The sequence below is a fragment of the Leopardus geoffroyi genome, chromosome C1 (assembly GCF_018350155.1).
Source record: "Leopardus geoffroyi isolate Oge1 chromosome C1, O.geoffroyi_Oge1_pat1.0, whole genome shotgun sequence".
In the NCBI taxonomy this organism is placed as follows: Eukaryota; Metazoa; Chordata; class Mammalia; order Carnivora; family Felidae; genus Leopardus; species Leopardus geoffroyi.
This window is the reverse complement of record NC_059328.1, coordinates 19,893,115-19,910,812: the sequence shown is the minus strand read 5'-3', so window position 1 is coordinate 19,910,812 and position 17,698 is coordinate 19,893,115. Positions and strand designations below refer to the sequence as shown.

The 17,698-nt window shown below is 53.3% G+C and overlaps 1 protein-coding gene and 1 long non-coding RNA gene across 6 annotated transcripts in view; one reads left to right on the top strand and one right to left on the bottom strand.

Moving 5' to 3' along the window:
• Positions 1-17,698, bottom strand: part of RPS6KA1 (ribosomal protein S6 kinase A1) — a 53,425-nt gene that overhangs the window by 29,305 nt on the left and 6,422 nt on the right. For 2 of the 5 annotated variants that reach the window (XM_045476196.1, XM_045476199.1), the window contains exons 1-2: positions 10,238-10,427; positions 4,041-4,085 (exon numbers count right to left, since the gene is read on the bottom strand). In XM_045476196.1, coding sequence (XP_045332152.1) covers positions 4,041-4,085; positions 10,238-10,300 — 108 coding nt within the window. In that variant the 5' untranslated portion in view covers positions 10,301-10,427. Of the gene's footprint in view, positions 1-4,040; positions 4,086-10,237; positions 10,428-17,698 lie in introns of those variants that run through there. The other 3 variants (XM_045476200.1, XM_045476197.1, XM_045476198.1) reach the window with 2 other exon arrangements.
• Positions 10,574-16,275, top strand: LOC123597418. Its single transcript, XR_006712115.1, has 3 exons — positions 10,574-10,995; positions 13,804-13,925; positions 14,763-16,275. It is a non-coding gene; the product is annotated as an uncharacterized LOC123597418 (long non-coding RNA).

Here is a 17,698-nt window from a genome sequence, read left to right as displayed (position 1 = left end):
TGCCAGGCCCTGTGCCTTAGCTCCGAGGGAGATACTGTCACCCCATTCCAGAGATGCGAAAACTGGACTCAGAAAGTGACTTGTCCAAGGCCACATAGCTAGAAAGGGGGACTGAAGCCTACACTCAAGCATTTCATTATCACCCTCCCTGCGAGCCTATTTCCCCTTTGGGCATCGCTCACAGATACTGGGCTCCTGCTCGGTCCCCAAGCCAGGAAGCCAATCGGAGGAGGGGCACAGACTCAAGCCTTGTTCTCAGGCAGCTCCTGAAAATATATAACAAAACACAACTCTCAGGCTGCAGTGGAGGTGCTGTAGGTGCCCAGAGGCAGTAACTATCTGCCTAGGGTGAGGTCCCAAAGTACCTTCCACAGAGAGGGCGGTCCAGCTAAACCCTGAGAATGAATAGGAGTTGGCCAAGCAGAAAAGAGGAAAAAAAGACACTCCATGTAGAGAGGCACCAGCATGAAGAGGCTGAGGCCAGGAGTACAGGGTAGGAAGTTAAGAACTGTCCACTCATTAGCTGAGTGCTACCAGGCAAATTCACTTCCCTGTCTGAGCCTCAGTCTCCCCCTCTGTAAAGCAGAGGTTAAAGCTAAATGTTCAACCCTCGGAAGGCTGTTACAAATAAAGCGGGCCACAAAGACAAAGGGATGTTGTAAACAGGACTTCTCCCTTGATAAGATGGGCAGTCTTCCTGCGGCAGAGTTCCCTTGGGCAGTCCGAAGGGACACAGCCCAGCCACGTGGTTCCAGGACCTGGGAGGGTGGGCTAGCCTACCCTGGCCAGTCCAAGGGAAGTTCCCCCCCAACACCTGAGGCTTCCAAGGCTCCCCGAAGTCCACAGTCACATCCTGCTTGTGCTCCGGCCAGGGTAGCATGAGGGATCCGGGATGGATCAGGGTTTCATAAACAGGAAGAGAGGAGGGGAGGGGGGAAATGCTCAGCTCTCAAAATAGACCTGCAGGCGCTTCAAAGGGGTCCAGCTCCGGAGATAGCCGGGGGAGGGGGCCTGGGATGCCTGGTCCACTGTCATGGAGGGAGGGAGGGTGAGTGGAGCCCCAGTGTGCCTGAGGGCACCAGGTGCGCAAGGGCGCGGAAGGGATCCTGGGGCTCTTGCCCTAGACTGCTGTCTATACTATGGCTGCTAAAACCCCAATCCCCCTTTCTGCCTAAAATAAATAAAATAAACACGCATTACACCAAACTTGGGGGGCCTGGCTGGCTCAGTTGGTGCAGCGGGCAACTCTTGATCTCGGGGTTGTGAGTGAGAGTCCCATATTGGGTGTAGAGATTACTTAAAAATAAAATCTTTAAGGAATAAAACAATCACACCAAACTTTGTGGGATTAATTTATGCCATGTCACATTCCCTCCTCCAGGTGGCCCTGAGGGGTGGACCCTATTCTTCTTTTACAGGAAAAGCACCTGACCCTCAGAAGGGCAAATCACTTGCCCAAGTTCTGCAGCAAACAAGAAAGAGGGGCAGGATTCTGACTTCAGAACACCTGACTCCCAAGTGCCTCTTCTCGTCTCCTCTCTGCCTGGAAGGCCCGATTCTCTCTGGCGCTGCCGAATCCTGCTTTTCGAGGCCCGGCCAAGTGCCAGTTCTGCAGGGAAGGTGGCCTGGTGCCCTACAGCCCACCACAACTCTCCTTCCTCTGCCACACACAGCAGTGACCATCCATGTGGTCCATGCTCAGCCCTGAGCGCAGATGCCCCTGGCTGGCCTCCCCAGGACGTGCTCATCTTACCATGTCACCGGGAGAAATGTGGGTACCTGGAAAGTGCCCAAAATGGGGCCTGGCACAGAATGGAGATTCTCTGTGCCTACGGTCATGTTCTTCCCCATCACAGTGCCCACCATACAGCTTTCCTGTCTCCATCCTCTCCCTAAGTCTGCAAGCTCCCTGGGGCTGGGGGTATTAACCTCATTTTAGGGTCCCCTAGTGCCGCTGCAAGGTGCATCAAAAGTCTGATGAAGCAAAGGATAAACTGGCCTGCTGCCCCTTCATTCCACTGCACAAAGCGATGAGGTCCTGACCACGGGCTGAGCGCCCCCTGGTGTGTGGAGCCCAGAAGTGGGCAATGGGGATACTGTGAGGTTCTAGGGGAAACAGAAAAGATAGATGAAGCAGATGCCCGGAAATGGTGAAACCTGGGATCACAGGGATCCAATATGCCCCCTCTTCAGCACGCAGCGTTCTCTGGGCTGGGAGAAGTGTGAGCTCTGTGGTCAAGCAAGACCTGACTCCATTGCTCACCAGCTATGTGACCTTGGGCCTCAATTTTCTCATCTGTAAAATGGGGACGGTAACAATTTCTGTATCAGGGGTGTTGTGAAAACTAAACGCAAAGCTCCTGGTATGGGTTAAGCTCTTTCTATCCCTTAAAGTGGCATTCAAAGCTCTCCTTGCCTATCCATCTCCAGCCTTGTCTCTCTTCCCATCCCAGGGTCTTCTGCCAGAGAGCAAGGGTCATAGGCTTGGGATCAAACGTAGGTTACCTGGCGGGGTAAGCTCCCACTCTTTCCCAACAAGTCCCTCTAGCTCCTGAGGTGAGAAGCTATACTTACCCCCTGCTCCCCCAAAGCTGCAAGCTCTTCTGCAACCCCCAGAACTTAAGCCCCAAGATCTGAACATCCTGGTTCTTCTTTGAACCCCTTCATTTTGTTACTAAGCAACTAGCAAGCGCTACTTTGTGGGAGGAGATTCTCCAGACGTGGGGCCGAGGCAAACCAAGGGACCCAGTCCCCTACCACTTGGTCTGGCCTCTGGTGGCCAAGGTGGCCACAGTAACCATCAGAGGAGGGGGAAGGAGCCTACTGATCTTACCTTGCCCTATCCTGGGAAGCTCAGCTCCCTTATCTTAGGAGGATGAGATAAGACAAACATCAGGACCAGCCCTGAGTCTATTTCAAAGGTCAAGCTTATGGCAGGTGTAGTGCCCAGGCCAACCCAGATGTAGAGGGTGTGGCCACTGGAGGGAACTGAAGCTGAGTGCTCACTCACACTGCTGGTGCTGAAATCAGTGTGCCAGGCAGTTACTACCTCATCTGTCCTTCCCATCACTCTTGTGAGGTAGATACCATTATCCCCAATTTACAGATGAGGAAACGGAGACTCAGAAGGGAGAAGACCTCTGGCCAAATGGTGAGGGTGGAACCAGGACTTGAACGGTCTGCTCTACTGCCAGAACCCATCCTCTGTCCTGCCCAAGCAACTTCCAAAGCACCCCTACCCCAGCCAGTAGTTCTGGAACCTCACAGCTCCTGAAAACTGGGCACAGAGATGAGAAAGCCCAGCCCAGAAAGCACAAAGGACCCACCCAAGGTCACACAACTGTCACCCAGCCCCTGGTGCTTTTGTCAACACACAAAACCAGGAACAGGGGTTGAAGGGCTAAAGGGAGGTGCCCAGGGAAGCAAAGATAGTAGGGGTGAGGGAACCAGCCTAGGGCTGGGAGATGGGAACCCAGAGAAATGGCCGATGGGCCACAGGCCAGGCACTGGGCCCTGGTTAGACATGATGGCCACCAGATTCCCTTCCTTCATGTACCAGCACCATATACCCAGACGATTCCAGGCCTTCATGAAAGCCCAGCTGATCTGAGCCTCTCCCATCACCCCTTCAGCCCTTTCCTTACTTCTGTGAGTGAATAAACCAAGGAAGTGGCCTGAGTAATGAGAAGCCAGAGTTCTAGCCTGGGTTCTGCTCCTGACCCTGTCTGGGCCGCAGTCCCCTCACCTAAGAAATAGGAAGGTTGAGGGGCACCTGGCTGGCTCAGTCGGTAGAGCATGTGACTCTTAATCTTGAAATTGTAAGTTCAAGCCCCACGGTGGGTGTGAGATTACTTAAAAAAATAAAGTCTTAAAAAAAAAGAAAGACAGAAATAGGAAGGTTGGAACAAGTGATCTCTGTGCACAGGGTCACCTCGAGGATTCCGTGGGACCAGAGAGGAAGGCTGAGCTGGGCAGGCCTCCCTCCTCCTCCAAAGCCATGCAAATGGTCCCTTGCTCAGGGTGCCTGCCTTGGTCCTCACCTTGGACGGCTGCAGTCCAGCTTCTTCCCCCAAGGCCTGTCCATTCTGGAAAAGAAAAGGGAGATAGGGAAACATTACCAGGACTTACCAGTGTGGGACAGAGCGAAAACAGACCCTGCCAGAACCCATGCCCATGGCTGCCCCCAGTAGCTAGGGAGGCCATGTAGGCAGGGGCCCTCCACCTCCATTTTCACTGTAAGGGCACAGGTATCAAGTGCCCTCCTGGGACAGTCCCTCACCAGCATTTCCCAATCCTCCCTCCCTTGTGCTCTCTACCTAGCAAACCCCTCATCTTTGAAGACTGAGCTTAAATGTCACCTCCCCCCAGTGAGAAGGAAAGGACGTGTGTGGCTCCCAGCTCTGCCGGAGACAAACTGCGTGATTCTGTACCAAATAATCAACAGCAAGAGGCCTCAGTCCCCTGACCTGTAACATGGGGATAGTCACACCCACCTCCCAGAATTGCTGCAGGGATGTAAGGGGACAAAGTCTGGGAAAGTCCAGCCTGGAGATAGTAGCTACCCTGTCCTTGCCCCACTCTGGGACCCCTTCCCTGTCCTTGCCAGGCAGAATTGCTGCTGCCCCACTGTGCCCCTGCGTTCCTTCACTGTACCATGTGCCACGCTGCAGGGACTATTTACACATAGGCTCGCCCTTTCTAATAAACGGGGAGTCCTGGGAGGACAGAGATTAGGACTTGGTGCTAACAGCTGCTCTCTTCTAAGCCCCTGCCACATGCCAGGCCCTGGGCTCGCTGCCTCACACCTGTGGTACCGTTAAATCCTCATGACCTGGGAGGTAGGCCCCGGCCCCATTTGGCAGAAGAAGAAACTGAGGTTCAGAGGGGCGTATGATGGCACCTAAGGTCTCATAACTGGTAAGTGGGGATTCAAAATCTGGCCTCTGACACCCAGGAGGTGCTCAAAAAAAAAAAAGGTCTGCTGAAAAGGAGCCCACACCCCAGCGGGGGAGCTACCTGTAGAGAGGTGGGCAATGGGCCACTTTCTAGGTAGTCCTGCTTTTTCCATCCCCTAGACTTCGCCCTCAGGGGTACACCAAACCCAGCCCATCCCTTTCCTGTGTGATATGAGGTGAGTAACCAGGCCTTGGGAAGCAGAAAGGAGCTGTCCCCACCCCTCTTGGCAAGCAAAAGTGTGGTGAGGCAGACAGAGGCTCCTACCGGTAGCAAGACCCAGCCTAGGGCAGGTCAGGACTTTGGAGCCAGGGGCTGGGTCCACAGGGCAGCTGTGGCTTTGCTTGGCAGAAGCAGGCACAGCTGTGCTCTGTCCATTACATAATCTCCCTGCTCCTGGAGCAGCTCCTCCCTGCCGCTCCCAGGACATCCTGCCCCCGTGAGCCTCTTTAATGTCCCCAGTCCTCCCCAGGGACCACTGTTCTGCAGGCCCCTCCACACACACATACATATACATGCTGTCCTCTCTCAGCGACCTGGGGAGAGGGCTGGGTTGATCAGGGCCAGGGAGGAGGGGTGGGGTGCACGGTGCATTTATATATTGAGTTCCATTTCACCCAGCATTCTAGACTCTTGACATAATTCCACAATTATGGAAATGTGGAATCCACAGATGGTCACAACAGCCTACATGCACACCAGCCCCCTGCCTTCCCCATTCCAAACCCCTATCCTTCTTAAAACTCAACTGTGACCCTTGCACTTGAGCAATCAACTCTCTTGGTGATTCATTCCTTATTGAGAACCTTCTATGTACCAGGCCCCAAACCCTTCCATGACTTCTCACTGTCTATAGAATAAAGACCCAGCTTCTTGGCATGACATCCAAGGCCATCATCCCAACTGCCCAACACAGGTGATTAGTATGTGAGTTCTAGAACCTGACCTTCTGAGTTCAAATTCTGGCTTCTACTGCTGCATGACCCTGAGGTTATTTCATTTCTCAGGGCTTCAGTTTCCTCATCTGTGGAATGGGGATAAAAGTAATGTATCTCACTGGGTGGCTATAAGAAGCAAACAAAATAATGCCTATAAATATCTACACCTGACACATAACTGGTTCACAAACAATAGCCATTATTATTACTGGGCCCTCTTCTTGAGCTTAACTGAATGACCTGGGACCTTGAGAAGACCAGCTTGTTTCATAGCCCCAAGCCATCTTCATGGTGGCTCCTAATACCAAGAAAACCCTTCCTGCTTTGTCCCTTTGGCAAATTCCTGGTCTTCTTTCAGGACTCACTTCCAATGTCCTCTTCTCTGTTCACAAAGCCTCAAGTCCTTTCCTCCTCCTCTGGGCCCCACAGCACCGAGCAAGCCATAGGTTAACTCAGGAAGAAGCATAGCTTATCCATCATTACCTCCCTAGCACCCAGCTCAGGGTCCAGAGCACAGTTTGTCAAATGAAAGCTCGGCTCAGTAAAGAGAGCAAGAAGGCCAGAGCAGGGTCTATTACTCCTATTTTTCAGATGAACTCAGAGAGTTAAGGGACTTACATGAGGTCCCTTGGCTAGCATGTGACAGACATGGGGCCATAACCCAAAGTCACATGGCTGCAAGCCTAAATCCCCAATGAGGGGTGTGATGAGGTCATGGATGTACCCAGAAGTGTGGGCTTACTGAGCAGTATCCTGCATGATTCAAGGAACCCCACAGGCCTTGTTTGGCTGCCTCCAGCCCCAGGGTCTCTGGCCTGGGTGTCATCCTCATGGAACCCCATGCCTGTAACAGCTGATGCACAAGTCTTCTAGAAGGGGATAGGCAGCCCTGGAGAAAGGACTGGGAGTGCAAAGAGACCACAGGTGAGTATCCCCCCCCCACCCTGAGCCAGGGTCCTGAGAAGGCAGGGTCCAAGTGCCTCTCTGGCCTTACTACTGCACAGACGGTGGAGAGAACACAGTTCTGCAGCAACGAAGACATACTGCTAATCCCAGCTCTGCCAGCCACACACTCTGACCTTGGGTCTGTCATATCACTTCTCTGACCCTCAGTTTTCTCATCTGTATTACGAAGACAGGTCTGTCTTGTTCACAGCCACACTGTTGCTTAGCATAGAACTTGTCACGTGACAGTACTCAATAAATATTTGCTGAATGAATGAGTAAATGAATGAAAGGGGACAATGATCTTGACCTTGCAGAATACTAATGAAAGACCTCGTCTAAAACATCTGGTATAAGAAGGGTTCTCTGACCTCTCCCACTCTCCCTGCTCTTCCTCAGAGAGCACTGCTCATAGGAGTGCTCTAAGGCCCCCAGACCACTGTGCCCCCTCCCCAGAACTCAGAGATGGATTCCAAAAGGCATCCTTCCTTCCCACGCAAGCAGCTCTGCCTTGAGAAGAGGGGCCCAGGGCAGTGTCTGGAGAGGCCGGGCAGCAGATGGACAAAGACAGCACGTGCCCCACAGGCAGGAAGCAGCCCCAGGAGCTGGGTTCAGAGCCCAGCACTGGCAGCCTTGCACGCTGCTGGAGGCTGGGGGCCAGGTGCCAGGGCTGGCTGGCACCACCAGCCCTCCGAAAAGGCTGGACAGAGGCCCCGCGGGACATGGAGAGTCTGCCAACATCCGGAGCCTCTCCTGGAGTACCTTCCACCTGGGCCAGTGTGATCCCAGCCCTTCCCCAACTTTGCCACCCCCACCCCCACCCAAAAAAACTTGGTGGAAGACAGTGAGAGATCTGGGTTCCCAGTCTGTCTCTGCATTAATTCACAGGCAAGTTCTTCGAGTTCAGCTGTTCCATATGAAAACGGGGGTAATAATCCCCCCCCTTTTTTTTTAAGAGGCTCTTCACCTAACACGAGGCTTGAACTCACAACCCTGAGATCAAGAGTCGCATGCTCTACTGACTGAGCCAGCCAGGCCCGGCAATAATCCCTACTTTGAGAAGTTGTTTCAAGAATTATTTTATTTTAATGAGGTGACATAAGTGAAGCAGGGTAGGTGGCACACACGGAAGCTCTGTGCACAGCAGGGCTGGGCCTAAACACAAGGTTACTGCTTTCAGCAGGGCCAGGGAAGGCCCGGGCAGAATCCTCACCCACACTTCCACCTGGGCCAGGCCCTGCCTCCCAGCAGCCCATTTTCGGCAGCGTCATGGGGAGGACAGGGCAGTCTAGATCCCAAGCCTCTGCCAAATGCCCCCACCGGCCCCTTGCCTGCCTCATTCCTGGCCAGGAGCTGGTGGGAGCGTCTGTACCTGTAGGTCAGGCTACTATATCACTTACATGTCACCTGGCTAAGAACAGCGAGGCCCTGTTCTCCAGTGAGAACAGTCCAACCGGTGCCCTGGCTGCCCCATGGCTCCTATTACCCAAACAATAACACCCAGTCGCCTGGCACTTCCATGGAGTGGGGGAGGGGGAGAAGAGGCAGCAGCGCCCAGGGCTCTGCACCTCTCAGGCCCAGGAAGCATGAAGCTAGAACCCAGCCCTGGCCACTGGAGGAACAGAGGTGCAGAGAAGCTAAGGACCGACTGAGGGTCACACAGTCTTCCCAAGGTGAAACTCTGAGAAATCATGACCCCCCCCCCCCCAATCCTAGGAAGCAAACCAGGCTTCGCCTCTCACAGAGCTCAGGTGCAGTAGTACTCAAAACTGAGTTGAGTTTCCTTTTTAATCCTGGTTAAGCTGGCCCCTGCCCCAGGATTCCCCAAAGGGAAGCAGGAAGTAGTGCCCTGCGCTGGGTGTCTGCCTTCCTACTAGTATAACCCAAGGTAAGTCCTTGGGTTAAGTCCTTCCCGGCCTACCTTCCTCTAGGGAGGCCTAAGTCTCAGGGGCATGCCAGGGCAAAGGAATCCACCTCGGAGCGCCCCCCCTCCAACCTGGCCCTTATACCCCAGGGCTGCGGCGGGGGGGGGGGGGGGGGGGGTACTGCAGAGGGCAGTGTTCCTCACCTCAGAGGGTGAGTCAGCGAGAGAACCTCCGAGAGTCGTGCAGGGCCTGTAAAAACCCCATGGCAGGGATCCCAGAGCAATTTACTCCAAATTGCACCTTCAGGTTGGTTACCTAATCCTGCCGCGCCCACCCTCCAATAGCCAGTGTCAGCCATGACCGTCCCTTTAAAGGGGTAGGACACCTGGGGTGCTGAGGACCTGGGGTCCTCAGTCTGATCACAACCTGTGGCCCTGAGAGGCAGGGTACCTGGTGGTTGCCCCAGGTAAGAGAAGGCAGAGGAGTGCAGCTAGGCAGGGGCTAGGGACCAAAGCCAGGAGAAAATCACGTTGGCTCCTGGGCTCACTGAGGTCTTCACACCCTCCCAGTATACCCCCCACATCCCCTCTGGAAAAGGAGTGTCGCCTGCCTCCTTCCCAGCATGAGGCTGAGGGGGAAAGTTTTCTCAATCTGCTGGTTCAGGGTCTTGACCTTGACCCTGAGGGTCAATGGGCACAGGAAGCACTGGCCTTCTGCATCCCAGCGCCTGGCACCACAGAATCCTCAGAGGAGGGCAGGAGCTGCTTCTGGTAGAGGTTAGGTGACAGAGGCCAAATGCCCCAGGGGCCCAGCCCTTCCTAAGCGAGGGCTCCCAAGAAAGGAGGCAGGCACCGAGGTCCTCCCTGACTCCAGGAAAATCTTCACAAGGTCTAAGGGCTTTTCCCCACTCTCTTCACAGCCTGGGGTAGGGGATACAGGTGTCCTCTGGCCCTAGCCTCGGGGCAAAGAAAACCAAGTTCAGCCCTAGACGGTGGTGTCACCCCACATTCCACAACTGCCAAGGGTCAAGAGGGGTAATCCTGCTAGGGTCAGCAGCGGAGACGCGGGAGCTCTTGGGGTACGGCACTGGGAGACGTCAAGGAGAAGTGGGGTTCCCATGACCCTCTTCTCTTGGAGAATCCCAGACATCTGGCACCTCAGCCCTGCCCATCTGCTCTGATAGTGGAAGCTCCGACAGTTCCCGGTACGGGTCCTAGGTGTGTGGGGTGAGGTGGGCAGATCTCACGGCCCCGCGGGATCTTCTCTCCAGGCTAAAGGGGTCCTGGGCGCTTGGAGGAACTGTCCCTCGCACACACACACGCACGCACACACACACACACACACACACACACGGACACGCGCGCGCGCGATATGGAGGGGGCGGGTGGAGCCGAAGAGAAGGCAAGTGATCGGAGTGCACTCGCGCCCTCGCGGGCGCCCGCCAGGCTGCAGAGGCTCCGCAAGCCGCCCCGCCCCTGTGGGGACCCAGGCTCGCCGGCCGCCCGCCGGCGCCCATCCTCCGCCCCGCTCACTCACCTCCGGGTCCAGCGGCACCAGCTCCATGAGCGGCCAGGGCTCCTTGAGCTGGGCGAGCGGCATCGCGCCGCCGCCGGGCCGCCCGCGCTCCTCCCGCGGCCCGGGCCGCACCGCCTCCCGGGTCCCAGGGTCCCTGGCTCTGCGCCCTCGCGCCCCCCGCCCCCCGGCGAGACCCTCACGCTCGGGCAGGGCCGCCCGCCGCCGCTGCCGCCGCGGCACTCGCACTTCGGCTCACTCCGTCACCCGGCACCGCCGCGCCCATTGGCTACCTGCGCGAGGGGCGGGGCCACCTAAGCCCCGCCCCAGCCCCCGCGGCGCGGCTTTCCCGGAGCGGACCCCCGCCCCCGGCGCGCGGGAGCGTTGGCCCCGCCTCTACCGCGAGCCCCTGGCCGGTGCTCTGCTACGCCTTAGAAGAGGCCTTCCTGACTCCTCCCTCCCAAACCTTGTCCTTCCTTACGGACCACGCCAGGGTCATCTGTTTCCCCTCATCTGTTAGTTTGGGATCGTGCCCCAGATATTCCTTCTCCCTCCTGAGGGAATGAAACCCCCTGTTCCCCTAGCCCCCATCCACCGCCCCCCCCCCCCCACCACCACCACGCACTCATTCACACACAATGTCCCCGGGCCTGACCCAGGCAGAGGCTTGAAAAGAGCCCGGGCCCCACTCTTCTCAGGCCCTCACCTCATGAGGCCCTAGAGATCCCCCTACACGGAAGCCAACACTGGATGCCCTGGGGATCTTAGCGCCCCAGCTCCAGGTAGGTTCCTATTCTTCTGTTGCCACCATCAGTACCCACAGCCTCCCCGGGGTGATTTCTTAATACGCATTTTTTGTAATCTGTGCTTGAGGGGGCCTCTTTCAAGCCATGTCTCCCCAGAATCTCTTCAGCTTCAGGCCCAGCTCCGCGTTGATTTGTGTTTGTGCCCACTCTGAGGAGGGCAGGGACCAGACTCCCAGGGTTGACAGACACTTGGGCTGCACCTGGAGTAAAAGGCCAGGGAGAAGGATTCCTCTTGGAGAGATTCAGCCTCCACCTAAAGAGCTGTTAGGGGTCCAGGTGTGGTGAGATTTATTCACAGGTGAGGCCGTGGAGGGATGGGCTTGCAGGTTTCATGGGTGGGGAAGAATGGCCAGTTATTTGCAAAGCTCTTCTAAGGCAGGGGGATGGAAATGATTGTTTATCCAAAACCTGTGAACCAGCTCTATCGACCTGTGATTTCTTTGAATTGTCACCACCACCTAGTTTACAAACCATAAAACAGCCTCCCAAAGATGAGGTGATTTACCCAAGGTCACACCACTGGTCAAGAACAGATTAGGCAGACTAGGAATTTTTTTCTTTTTTTGAAAGAGAGAGAGAGAGAGGGAGAGAGAATACCAAGCAGGCTCCGAGCTCTGTGCTGAGTCCGAGATGGGGCTCGATCCCATGACCGGGAGATCATGACCTGAGCCCAAATCAAGAGTTTGACGCTTAACCAACGGAGCCACCCAGGCACCTCTACACTCTGATGTTTTTAAAGTCCTGATCTGTTCTTGGGGTGCCTGGGTGGCTCAGGTGGTTAAGCGTCCAACTCGATTTCGGCTCAGGTCCTGATCTCTGGGTTGGTGAGATGGAGCCCCGAGTCAGGCTCTCGCTGGCAGTGAGGGGTGTCTCCCCCTCTGTCTGCCCCTCCCCTGTGCTCGCTCGCTCTCTCTCTCTAAAATAAACAAAAAAAAATCAAAGTGTATGAGGATTTCTCCTAAATCCAGATGTTCCCCTTATTCCATGACTTTCCCAGGGTAGCACGTTATTGAGTTTTCAGTGGAAAAGACTATGGAACCCAACAAATTTGTTTTGAAGTAGCCCCACACCCAACATGGGGCTCGCATTCATGACCCGGAGATCAAGGCTCACATGCTCTACAGACTGAGCCAGCCAGTTGCTCCAGAACCCAACAGATCTTGATTTGAATCCTAGCCCTATCACCTGCTTAACATTGGGAAACCAACTCACTTTATGTCTCTAAACCACAGTTTCCTTATCTGTGAAAGAATTATAATGCAAATCTTTCAGGTATATGCTGAGGACTACATTCATTTTAATTCAATAAATACGTATGGCCATACATTACATGCCAGGCCCTCTTCCTGAGCATATATTGTATACCAGGACTGCTTCTAGATGCTGAGGATATAGCAATGAACAAAACAAAGTCCCTGTTCTCGTGGATTTTACATTCAGTCTGGTGTGGTTAAATAGACTATCACAGCTAATATGAACCTCTTACTATGGAACAGGCACTGTTCTAAGCACTTTACCTGTCTAAACTCATTTATTTAAAAAAAACTTTTTTTTTAACATTTTATTTATTTTTGAGACAGGGAGAGACAGAGCATGAACAGGGGAGGGTCAGAGAGAGGGAGACACAGAATCTGAAACAGGTTCCAGGCTCTGAGCTGGCAGCACAGAGCCCGACACGGGGCTCGAACTCACGGACCGTGAGATCATGACCTGAGCCAAAGTCGGCCGCTTAACCGACTGAGCCACCCAGGCGCCCCCTGTCTAAACCCATTTAATCCTCACAACAACATTATGAGGTAGGTGCTGTTACTGTCTCCAGGGTACAGATGAGGAAACTGAGGACAGAAGTTAAGCATCTCAGACCCGGAGAAGGGATCTCTCTCTGAGGTTGCATAGCTAGAAAATGGCAGAGCTGAGAGACAACTCTGGCAGCATGGGCCCAGACTTTGTTCTCTTGTTCACTCACTCTCCACCTCCCCGATGAGAAAAGGCTGGGGCTAAACCAGAGGCAGCTTGGACCAGGGGATGGCAGCCATTATTAACATCGGTGTAGGTGTCAGTTCAGTTGCCTGGAACCAGTTTGCAATGCCCCAGGACCTGCTGCTCTGGGCTAACATTGTAAAATGTGGACTTACCTAGACTAAAAAATTGTTGCTGTTTATCTGAAATTCAAATTTAACTGAGCGTCCCGTATTTTGATTTGCTACAGCTAGTAGTCCTACTCAGGGTACAGAACAGATGACACACAGGTGCCAAATATCTGACCACAAGTCGGGAAGAGACACTGAGACCCAGAGCATTAGGGCAAAAGACTGGGTGAGGGAGATGGAGTAGATGGGCAGGAGTAGAGGAGGTGAGGGGAAAGCAGGAGTCATTTTGTCTTCTGTCTGCCCCTTTCCCGGGACCCCTGGCCCTCTTCCTTTCCCTTCTTAGAGGAAAGGATTCCGTATCAAGTGCATCATCTCCACTTGAGGACTGAGTAGTGATGGTGCTTTTCTGTGAATAAGTTTCACTTCCTGTGTCCCTCTCCCAAGGGTATTGGAAAGGCAGTGGTGGGTCATTCTGGAAAAGGGAAGCCCGGAAGACACCCGGGCCCTGCCTGGGCAGCTTGGGCAGGTCGGCTTGCCTATCTACGTTCTAGTGAAGCAGTCACTCAGCACAGAGCTGTGGAGACCTAACCAGCACCTACAAGGCGGTGATCCTGCCACAGCCTCAGCTCACAGTTCTCACTATTTCCCTCTAGACTCCAACCACACTGACTTTCCTTCAGTTCTCTTGCCGCAGGGCCTTGGAACATGCTGCTCCTTGCTCTTCTTCAGACCAGCTTGTCTCCACAATCGCTTCCTCCAGGACATCTTCCTTTAGCTTCCTGTTACACACACTCATAGCAATGGATACTTCTCAAGGTTGTACCTTTACATGTGTTTTTGTGATTATTTGCTTAACACTTGGCTCTTTGGTTAGTAAGCTCTGAGAGGGCAGGAGTCACGTTTTCTTGGTTCTTCATGGTCTTCCTGGCACCTGGCACACTATGTGGCACATAGTAGGTACTCTGAGAGGCTAAGTGATACTCTGGAATCATCTAGGTATGAAACGGTAAATGCAGGACTCAGACCCAGGCAATGCAACCCCATGCTCTGAAATGCTGCACTCTGAGTAGTGGATAAATGCTAGCTATTATTATTATTATTAATAATAATAATGGGGTTAGAACAGGCTGTTCTGGGCGGTCACTTGAGGTGTTTGTTAAATGAATGACTCATGAAAGGGCTTTGCTGGACACAAGTGAGGTTATTATTTTGTATCCTGTTGAAGAGATTTTTCTGGCATGGAGCAGGGGGGTGAACTACAGGGGCTGAGGACTGGGTTTTGGGTCTTTCGAATGCATCCTTGCACATATAGCATGTGTTTGCTACAATGTTCAAGAGCAGAGCACAGGGCAATGCCGCAGGAGGACAGTCTGTCCATATTCTTTCTTAGCCTTTCAGTAGAGGAGGGTCTTGGCATCCGTGTCTCCGGGCAGCAGGTGGAACACAATGAGAGGGATAATCATAATGGTAGTTGTCTTTAACAAGTGATTACAAAAGGCCAGAGCTTGGCTAAGAATTTAAATAATAATCACCAGCCATGAGGGCTTATTGAGAGAGTACAGTATGGCCTGCCTGGAGCTGTTTTATGGACGAGAGCTCACGCAGTCATCCCAACACCACCGAGAGATAGAAATTATTATCCCTATTTTCCAGATGAGAAAACTGAGACGCACAGAGGGACAGGATTGCCGGTGGTCAGATAGCTGGTAAGTATTGCAGCTGGTCTGGGAACCCAGTGCTCAGACTCAAAGCCAGTGCTCTTGATCACTTCACTACACTGTAAGCCCAGAAAGGGACGCAGGGGTGGACGGGGCACAGGCAGTGGGTAGTGGTGAACAGGTGAGGGGGTGGAGTCTCTAGTCTCCCTCATCCAGGTCTGGGGGATGGGGGTGGCATCACTCCCCTGCTTGAAACGCTCCTGTGGCTCCCCAGTCACATTTTGAACAAAACCCAAAGATTGCTGGGCCCCCCAGGACCCAGCCCCCTGCTCCCTCGGGCATCTCCTCTCCTACCGTTTGCTCACTGCCTTCCTGCTACCAGGCATCCTGACTGCTCACTGACATGCCAGGTAGCTCCCATCTCAGGCTTTTGTTCCTGCCATCCCCTCCACATGGAGTGTTCTTTTCCCAGCTCTCAGAGTTCGCTCCCTCACTACAATCACACCTCCGCTCAAATGTCACCTCTCCAGAGAGAGCTGGCCCTATCTAAACTAGCTCCCCATCAGTGGCATCACCTATGCTATCCTTGCTTAATGGCATGCCTCTACCAACAATCATATTGCCTATTACCTGTGTTATTGTTTCTCCCAGTAGAATAAAGCTCCATGAGGCAGGACTTGTCTGCGTTGTCTACTGCTGTATCCCTGGATACATCTGGCATATTGCAAGCCCTCAAAATATACTTTTGAATGGAGCCACACCAACCTGGGCTCTAATCCCAGCTCTCCCACCTCCTAGCTGTGTAACTCTGGGCATTTAGTGAACCCCTATAGCCTCAGTTTCCACATCTGTAAAAGGGGTGGCTGTGAGTATTAAGTTATATCGGGCAGTAAAGATCTGTGTGGTGCTTGGCACATGAAGGTGCTCAATAGAAATTAGCCCATCTCTCTTGCCCCCTAATTCTTGCCCTGGGCAAAGGAGGGGAGGGCAGGAGACTCGGACTTGGAGGATTCACGGGGTGGACTCTCTGTTGGTGTGAGAAGAGACTTCAGTTTAAAGGAAGTCGCATGACTGTGATCACAAGGCTGGTAAAGAATGAGGCTAAAGATGTGGTGGTCAGAAAGGAAGAGGAGGGACAAGCGCCTGCAGATGGGACAGCCCCAAGGCTGCTGGAGAATTGGCCAGTAGTCTCCTCCACTGACCTGGAATCTAGGGGGGATGCAGAAGCTTGCTCCTGTCTGTTAGAGAGTGTGGAAAAGGACTCGGAGGTCGAGGGACAGAAGAGGAAGCATAGGTCATCAGTAGGTACTTATCGGGCACCAGCTATGTGGCAGGCACTGGGGATACAGCAAAGGAATAGACAGAGAGGGTGTCTGCCCTCTAGGATAGGGGTGGGTGAATTAGGGCCCATGGGCCAAGTCTGACCGACTTTTATTTGACGTGTTATTATTATTACTTTATTTTGAGAGAGAGAGCGCGAGCATGCATGCAGGAAGGGCAGAGAGAGAGGAAGAGAGAAAGAATCCCAAGCAGGCTCCGCACTGTCAGCACAGAGCCCGATGCGGGGCTAGAACTCACACACCTTGAGATCACGACCTGAGCCGAAACCAAGAGTCGGGTGCTCAACCAACTCAGCCACGCAGGCGCCCCTGATCTAGTACTTTTGCATGCCTGCGAGCTAAGAATGGTTTTTACATCTTTAAATGATTGAAAAAATTCAAGAGAAAAATATTTCATGACATGTGAGAATTATATGAAATTCAAATTTCAGGATCCACAAATAAAGTTTTATTGGCACACAGCCATGCTCCATTTACGCCATCTAGGCCTGCTTTGCACTACAACAACAGAGTCGAGTAGTTGCAACACAGACCATATGGCTTGGAAAGCCTAAAATGTTTACTAGCTGGCTCTTTAGGAAAAAAGTTTGTCAAGCCCTGCTCTAGGAACTTGCATTCTCTTGGGGGAGACAGTTAAACAAGCAGGTAAGCTAATTTGGGGATGCTTCTGAAGAGAAGAGCCAGCTGGCATAAGCATTTCCTCCCACTCTGCTTTTACCTCAGCCACCTACCCCCTGAAGGGAAATGCTCCATCCAGCTGGGTCACATTACAGGCACAGAGGAGCTGGGGTCATTGTGATCAGCTCTCTGCTGCTGGACCAAGAGGAGCGAGCCTTTTCCTAAAAGGAAAAAGTCACGCTCAATGATTTGCGAAGTTCAGCACCCACTGGATCCCCTTCCCCTCGCTCAGATCCTCAATGTAAGAACGACTTCTGTGTAACTTCAGAGGAACGTCATCGCCTTTGTCATCAAGGCCTGCCACGGGTCCACCTGCCACCTGTGTGCAGTGCCTCCCTTTTTATAAAAAGGCTTCTTCCGGGGCGCCTGGGTGGCGCAGTCGGTTAAGCGTCCGACTTCAGCCAGGTCACGATCTCGCGGTCCGTGAGTTCGAGCCCCGCGTCGGGCTCTGGGCTGATGGCTCAGAGACTGGAGCCTGTTTCCAATTCTGTGTCTCCCTCTCTCTCTGCCCTTCCCCCGTTCATGCTGTGTCTCTCTCTGTCCCAAAAATAAATAAACGTTGAAAAAAAAAATTAAAAAAAAAAAAAAAAAGGCTTCTTCCACCCTCCCTCATGGAGCTCTTACAGGGATAAGTCACAGGTTGGGGTTATTCCCATTTCACAGAGGAGGAAACCGAGACTTAGAGAAATTACCTGAACTACCCAGGGTCACACAGCTTGAAATAGCTTGCAGATCCAGAATGAGAAAATAGTGGAGTGTCAGCTTTGCAAGGGCCTTTGGGACTCTCTTAGCGAGACATGGAAAACTGGTGGCCTGGGGCTGAGGTGAATCAGGTAAGGGTGGTGGCGAATCTTCCATGTGCAAGAAATAAGGCGTGCATTGTCTGTGAAGAATTTAAAAACATTAATGAAAC